Below are 8476 nucleotides of genomic sequence, written 5' to 3'. Positions count from 1 at the left end.
GGAGAGCGAGTGGTGCCGACCGGGGCTGCGGCCGGGGCTTATATACTCCCTGGCGGGTCCCGCCAACCCCCGGGACTCCTCCAAGGTCAGCGCGGCCGGCTGCAGAGGGCAAGGGAGGTCACTGTCGCGAGGTGCGTCCCACCGGCGGAGCGGTCCCAGCGCGCGGCCAGCCGTCAGTCTCGGAGATCAGACATTTTGGGGCATTCTCCTCCCCCACAGACACTATCTTCTTATACGTAGAGACAGAAAAAATTCGCGAATTCATTTCGTGATAGTATAGAATCCAAAAACGTTTTTGCCTTTTTACTGCATCAGTGATTGGGCCACAGTTTATCTGAATGATACCCGGCCAATGAAAAACCTTTAACAAAAGAAGTATCCAACCACGAGCATCCCAGTTAATAGTTGTCACGAGTCAGAAGCCAATGAGCAGGTGTGCATAGAGGATCATGGAGTCTATCCTATAGGTCATTGAAATCGCGAATTTTTCCGGTCTCTACTTATACGTAATACATATTCAAGGAGATACGCAGCTGCAATTTTTCGTTCTTTGTCACGGGAAAAAATTCCTAAACGCAAACTAAAAATTATAAATTGATAACACAAACCCACAGAGAAAAAGTCAAAATCAGCCATGACAAACATGTAAACCCAACGATAAACCTACACAGGTATTATATACAACACAACGACGACCGCACAGACAAGCACATTTAATCTTAAATGTGATAATGCAAAAAATTTCCGTGGTAGGAATTTAGTGATGAAGAAAACAATAATGACAGCACAGGCGAACACTGTAGGCTAAAAATGACGAAACCGTTTGAACAATAACAGTAAATGCAGTCAGACAACAAATAACTTGACAACGCAGCGAATATCCGAACACGATGAAGATAAACATACAATATGGACAACACAAAGACGAAAACACCGACAAACACGGTAGGTTTTCTATGAAAAAAAAAAACAGTTGCGATTTTCGAGAACTGGTATGTGTTCCCATCATCAGGCCATCAGCTGATTTAGGCTTGTTCACAGTGGGTTTATGATTTCATTTTTTTTTTAATTCTCCATTCGGGTTCTTGAATTGTATCCATGACAAACAGTTCAAAGCTGCTATGGCGTACGTCCAAGTAATTTTATCAAATAAGAATTCCCCCATTGCACGAGGAATGGGTGTAACGTCTGGTCGACAGCAGAGGCGGACGAACCCAGTAACAAGTCTGGAGGAAGCTAGACCGGGAAGACACGGGGCACATAAACCAGGAAGGCCAGGCCAGAGCTCGAACATGGGTCCTTTGCAACACCAGTCCAGTTTGTTACCACTACCACCTCGTCCCATGGCCTTATCTCGGTGCTGGGTACGAGTCGCTGTCTGCTCAGTAGAGGATGAGACTATGACAAGCTAGTTCTTATTATCTTTTATCTATTGAGTTTGCTTCGTCTTTTCGTTTTGTCGTGTTTTTGTCTCGTTTCAACTGTTGTGCTGAATTTTTTTGTGTTCAATATTTTTGTGCTGTCATCATTTGTGGGTTTTTTTTTTTTTTTTTTTTCGTTCTCTTCTGTTTTCAAAAACTATTTTGTTTGTTTCGTCTTTTCATTTTGTCGTGGTTTTGTCTTTTTTCAACTGTTGTGCTGAATGTTTTTGGGTTCAATATTTTTTTTTTGCTGTCATCATTTGTGGGGGGTTGTTTCGGGTTGTTTCGGGTTTTTTCGGTTTTTTTCGTTCTCTTAGTCCATTTTTCTTTGTTTTTCTTTGTTTGGTGACCATATTCCTGTTATGGAATATTATGTGGTGTTTATATCCTGTTGAAAACAGCAATGTTTTGCTTAATTTTGTGTTTTTGTCTTTTGAGTTTTTGTAGTTTTCTTCTACAGACATACATGTGCTTAGCAATGTCAGTATCAAGTCAAGCTAGTTCTTACTAATCCACCTTCTCTCTCTCTCTCTCACTAGCTAAGTCTGCAAATAGTTTGGTACGATTAAAAAACCTACTTTTTTAAATGTAAAACAATTTGGTTCGTTTACTTATGTACGCGCGTTACAAGTTATACTTACTGGGCGTACTGAAAAAAATTTAACTGGTTGCTATCTTGCTTCTTTAAAAAAAATGCGGCCTTGCCATAATGTTATTTAACCCTCAGATGCCAGCTATAGTTCGAGCTGGGATGTAAGGGTACAACTTGTGGCAGAGGTGCCAACCTATTCGTACCTTGCGCAGCGCGGAAGTTGTGGTACAAATGCATGCACCGGGTCGGCCCAACCAATGAGAGGTCTCCATCTGGAGACTGGTCTAGCAGTTCAGATGCTTGTGGGTTCTCCTGACACTTCATTGAAGTCTACATAAGTAATAATATCGAACACATCATTTTAAGAATTTTTTTTAAATAATACAAAATGAAATTTTGTGTTTATTTTAAATCAGTATCACTTTACCCAAACGCTAAGATACTCTGTTAAGGGGCTGCCTCCCATTTCAGGTCATGATTTTATATTTATATTAATCACTGAACAACTTTTAGACTTTTTTAATTGTTTAACTTTCACGAAATGAAAAAATTATATACAGCGCCTACTTTTTGCCAAAGTTACATTTTTAACGTTTTTTGGTTGTACAAATAAGGAGAATTAAATTTATTGCAGAACTGAAACATTTTAGGTTTAACTGCAATACCACTGGCTACTTCATGATATGGTTTGCATTTCTATCGCAAAAACTAATTTCATGTTTCTTGGCTGTCAAAATCGTAACAAATTTGAGAATATTGAAAGGTTTCTGCTTTACAATTTTTTATAAGAATGACCTACGCATTTACCAATTTGAAATTTTTTTAAATTTTTATTGAAAATATTGTGTTAAACCGTTTTGGTTAATTTATTTAAATGATTCTTCATAATTGGTAACTATTTTTTTCTTCTTCATTTTAAAATAAAATTATCGAAGTAACAAAGCTAACATATTATTAATGGCCTACTTATGTTTCGTAAAACATTTTACTGTGCAGATAGTAAATCATTTTTATAATTTTAAAAAATTTCATTCGATAATTGGTTTAGGGGTTTTATCTAATTTCCTATACTGTTTTGAATGGTAAGGCCTAGTCAAATAATTATAACTAACATATGTAGTAACTTCACTATGAAATATAATGTTTCACTATATTCTTACTAAAAATAATGTTGGTGAATCATGTTAGAGATAATCACTAACTTCTGCATTCCTTTACTTATGTTGCAATAACTTTAAAACTTTTAATCTTATCGAATAATATATATATACACCAAACTTTAGCTATTTTTATCCTAATGATATCATACAATATCAAGCAAGAATAAAAAAATTTCCCGTATATTTTATTACAAAATTTTATATCAACACTTGATCCATCTATACTAATATTATAAAGCTGAAGAGTTTGTTTGTTTGTTTGTTTGTTTGAACGCGCTAATCTCAGGACCGTTGGTCCGATTTGAAAACTTATTTCTGTGTTGGATAGTACATTTATCGAGGAAGGCTATATGCTATATTATATTATCAATAACATTAGGGATCCTTACTAAAAGTCAAATTTAGAATCAAATGCGTTGGAGGGGGTTAGATACAACATGCAGTTCACGTACGAAGTGTGTGTTGACAATGCCGCAGGCGCTAGAAGTTTATTTCCTATTGCATATTAACATTGTTGCCACGCACTAGATGCCTTATCATTCTTAATTTTCCCATACAAGTAAAAAACACCCGTGTGATATTAACAACGAAGCAATCAGTACCCTCATAAGAGTTCAATTAGTATTTAAATAATTTTTATCACTTTAAATCGCAAACCTAAACTATTGTTTTTTTTTCCTCTCTGTGTGTTTAATTTGTTTTTTATTGCCTTTTTTTAAGTATATATATTTTACAGACTTGATACTTCACAGTAATGTTCCTTATGTTACGCAGGATGACATTTTCCGAAAATTAGATCCCATGGGTGGTTAAAACCAGGCAACAGTGGGTACTTTGTCTACATGAGAACAGGATTTTGCATTGTTCATGCCTTCTGCGTCTCCATGGCAACGGGCATCGCGCGGCAGTGGCGTACCCACAAGGAGGGGCATGTATAATGAGCGGCGCAAGAGTGATCTGCCTGTAGACTGCCGTAGCGAAGTACGGGTACATCAGTGGTACGTTGCGTGCACGAGTCGGGAAACCACCGGTGCTATTCATTTTCTCTCCGGTACGTTATACAGCATTGTAATAAATTTTCACTTAATTTTTTTATTTACCATTACTGTAAATGGAAGATGTGGCTTAATTTTTTTCCATAAGTATAGCCGTGCGAAGCCGGGTCGGGCAGCTAGTACTAAATAAAATAACATTTTCTAAAACTTAAAATTTTATATTATTGGTTCACAAGAAATATTTCCAAAATATTTGTGAGAGAACTCGACCATTATACCTATTACGTACAGTTTTAATATTTTTTCAGCCATTTTTATGTAACATTTATTTAGTTTACATTTTTCATTGAAAGGCTTCCTTTTTTTAGATTTTAAATGCCAAAGTATAGTAAATTGAAACACAAAATTTATTTTTAAAAATCCTTATTGCTTGTATTCAATTCCAGAAATAACATTAATATTTGTTCTGCTTTAAAATAATGTCCTTTGAATGATTCTGGGCATCTGTGTTGATGCTACGTATGTGATAAAAAGTGTAGTTTCGCCATGTTATCAACGACTTTTAAAGACGTACACTCGAGCCAAAAGTAAAAAAAAAAATTAATGACATCAGCCTCGAAAGCCTGTGATTGATACATGTGAGCAAAATATTGCCGAAGAAAAATAATAATTTATATTTCTTTATTTCAAACACGTACTGAAATGACTGGTATTAAATTAGCTCACAGTTTTACCAGTGTTCATAATAAATTATCCTTAAGTGTTAGAAAAATTTTGTTTAGTCATTTAGTAATTTTTTGAACTTGTGTTGAAGAAATGCCAACCTTCATATTAATTTTCGAATTTGTTTTGAAATTTTCATTCAGACCTAAATGTTTTCTTAAATAGTAATAATTAATTCACGGTGAGGGACCCCACTGATATAAATTGCATTGACTGAGTTTCGAGGACGGAACACTTTACTCAGAAAACAGGGGATACTCAGTTAAATTATCTTTCAATGGAAAATGAGATATTTGTTATATAAAAACTTTTTTTTTTGTTTGTAATTTACATCAGATTAAAAAATAATTTTGTATTCAACCTATACATGAACATGTTTTGAAATATACAGAAAACGTAAAGTAGTAAAATATTTATTTTTATATGATACAATTAAACAAGATTTTTTCCAGCTGCACAGCCAGTTGCATTAGTTGAAGCCACTAGAAGAAGAAGAAGAAGAAGAAGAAGAAGAAGAAGAAGAAGAAGAAGAAGAAGAAGATACGTTTCGCCAGCGAGAGTCCACGTAGAGTTCTGCGAGTGACAGATCACGCTCTGTAGCCGGCATAAGGCGAGTAGGCATGCTGCGAGCCCAGGCCACTGTAGCCGTTGTAGCCGCTGTAGCCGCCGTAGCCGGGGTAGCCCAGGCCGGAGGAGTAGCCGCTGTAGCCGGGGTAGCCCAGGCCGGAGGAGTAGGCGCTGCTGCCCAAGCCCGAGTAGCCGTTGTAGCCGGGGTAGCCCAGGCCGGAGGAGTAGGCGCTGCTGCCCAAGCCCGAGTAGGCGTTGTAGCCGTTGTAGCCGGGGTAGCCGCTGTAGCCGCTGTAGCCGCTGTAGCCGGGGTAGCCGCTGTAGCCGGGGTAGCCGGCGGCGGGGATGCCCGAGTAGCCGAGGGCGGTACCCGCGGCGTATCTCTTCTCCTTCTGCGGCTCCTCGGCAGCCGAGGCCACCGCCAGCACGAAGAGGACGCAAGCCTGCAATGAGCCCGGGTTACACGAGCAGTTCTCCAAGCCCGGGTTACACGAGCAGTTCTCCGAGCCCGGGTTACACGAGCAGTTCTCTGAGCCCGGGTTACACGAGCAGTTCTCCAAGCCCGGGTTACACGAGCAGTTCTCCAAGCCCGAGACAGCACAGCTAGGCATTATGGGTAGAGACATGTAAAATTCGCGGATTCATTTCGCGATAGGCTTGCATCAAAACAACTATACCTTCGTACCGCTTCTGCGATTGGCCCACATTTTATCAGGGGGAACTGTGAGCCAATGGGAAACACTAAACCAAGAAAGTGCCGAATTACGGACAGCCTAGTTGAGACGTGTCACACGTCAGTAGCCAATGAACAGGTGTCATTTCCGCGAGTATTTAAAGGACTGTGGCGTCTATCCTAGAGGTCAATGAATCCGCGAATTTTGAAGGTCTCTAATTATGGATAAAGGTCCTCAACACACGTTAACACATAGGAGGAAAGATTAAACACTTTAAGTGCCACAGTGAGCTCGCGTAATATCTTCTCGTAGCGTTTCGTGAAGTAGTGACAAACATTTTTTTTCTTTTGTAAAAATGATAATGAAATATTGATGGATGTCTCCTTGGTGATCACAAGTTTCGCTGCCGAAACTAACATACCTAAAATATTATTTTGTTTTTAAAATGTTTCAAAAACTTTCAGTAGAAACATGAAACCTGTCCAAATCACCCCTGTGCTGCAAAAAACAAAGGTAAACCACCGCAGAATCGCTCTTCCAAAGAGAATCTCAGGTGCGAAGCGGCTTACAGGGTTTAAATGTTTTTTTTTTCAACCAATGATTTTGAGATGGGCATTTTCTTAAGTCGCTGCAAACTGTCCTCCGGATCAGTGGGTATGTCGTTCATTTTATTTTTAACATTCTTGTACGATGACAATTTTTTCACTGGCCTTCATTATTACAGGACGAGAGTATTTATTTTTGTAGGTGGTACAGTGAAGCTCACAAAACTGGACGTTAGTGATTAGGTTACAAAAAAATTACTATCGATTTTTGAGTATTTAATTTTTAAAAAGGGGGGGGGGGGCGGTTACGGTTTACGGACGATAATTTTACGTGATAACGTTATAAGAAAACATTGCTGAAAAAATTGATACTTTTTTAATTTTCAAATATTATTTACAGTTTTTTTTTTTTTTCAATTTTAATTTCGATAATTTGTTTAAATATAATCACGAACAATTAGTTAAAAAAAAAAAGCCCGCATTAACCTGTTTGATATTATAGAGGATTTTTCTCGCACGGTGGCTGGCCGTTTCTTGCACGCTCGGCTCAGGCGGAACGTGACAATGAGTCATGCTTTTTCGTGCGTGCAGCCGGCGTTCATCGATTATCACTTCAAAAAAAATTAAAAATTTGAGTAATTTTTAAAAATTTGAGTATTTTTTTGGGAACAGGGTTTTAATAATTTCAATTAAATTGAAACGGGAAACTAGAGCTGCGATGACGGTACAGCGGTGCCACTCACCAGTAGCTTCATGGTGTCGCAGGAGTGGGGCTGTCGACGTCTGCTCGAGGACTGGAGCTTGTTGGTGATCCTCCCGGTGGCTGGGGCTTATATACCAGCGGCTACCCCCCTTCCCCGTGGTCAGCCCCGAGCCCTGAGGGGGCAGCGGTGACCCTTGACCCGGCGCCTCTCCCATCCTAGGCGAGGCCATCCCCGCCTCTCTCTCTCTCTCTCTCTCTCTCTCTGAGGCCGCCAGACACAAGTGGTGCAGCGCCTTCCATCGAGAGGGATTAGCCCGCCTCGTCCTGCAATCGCTAGTGTTTCCATACCACTTGCAATAAGCCTCCGTGTTACATTTATCTGGGTCAACACGGCATATAGCCAGAGACTGGCAAAATTCGCGAGTTCATTTCACGATAGGCTAAAATTTAAATAGTTATACCTCAGTGCTGCCTCTGCTATTGGCCCACAACTCACCTAGAGGACTCTGAGCCAATGAGAAACACCCAACCAAAGCTGTATCGAATCACAGGCTGCTACGTTGGGACGTCTCACAAGACTGCAGTCAATGAGTGGGTGACATTTGACCGAGTGTACGTAGAACAATGGAGTTCATCCTACAGGTCATTGAACCCGCGAATTTTTCCGGTCCCTACCAATGTGTTGATACCACTTGCAATAATCCTCGGTGTTACATTTATCTGGGTCAACATGGCATATAGCTAGAGACCGGAATAATTCGCGCTTGAGATGACCTCTAGTATAGACTACACAATCCCCTACACACTCGGCCTAATTCCACCTGCTCATTGGCTACTGACTCGTGACACCTGTCAACTGGGACGCTTTCGATTCGATACTTTTTTGGTGGAACGTTTTTCATTGGCTCGAGACCTTCAGATTAACTGCGAGCCAATCAGAGAAGCAATATAAAGGTACAGTTGTTTGGATTCTAGCATATATTGAAATGAATCCGCGCATTATTCCGGTCTCTACATATAGCGCATAGCTTTGATTTTTTAAGTTTTACTTCTTTAGGAGTATTATGAAAAAAAATGACTATAGTGAATTTGAAGA

The 8476-nt window shown here is 39.5% G+C and overlaps 1 protein-coding gene across 1 annotated transcript; it reads right to left on the bottom strand.

Annotated features, from left to right (window-relative positions):
- Positions 1 to 5289: 5289 nt before the first annotated feature.
- On the bottom strand, positions 5290 to 7477 carry LOC134534484 (prisilkin-39-like). The gene is made up of 2 exons (XM_063372962.1): positions 7421 to 7477; positions 5290 to 5901 (listed from the first exon to the last, which is right to left on the bottom strand). The coding sequence occupies exons 1-2, from the start codon at positions 7430 to 7432 to the stop codon at positions 5479 to 5481; spliced, it is 435 nt and encodes a 144-aa protein (XP_063229032.1). The 5' UTR covers positions 7433 to 7477; the 3' UTR covers positions 5290 to 5478.
- Between the last annotated feature and the right edge of the window lie 999 nt (positions 7478 to 8476).

The sequence above is a fragment of the Bacillus rossius genome, chromosome 7 (assembly GCF_032445375.1).
Source record: "Bacillus rossius redtenbacheri isolate Brsri chromosome 7, Brsri_v3, whole genome shotgun sequence".
Lineage (NCBI taxonomy): Eukaryota > Metazoa > Arthropoda > Insecta > Phasmatodea > Bacillidae > Bacillus > Bacillus rossius.
This window is presented reverse-complemented; position numbering and strand designations above follow the sequence as displayed.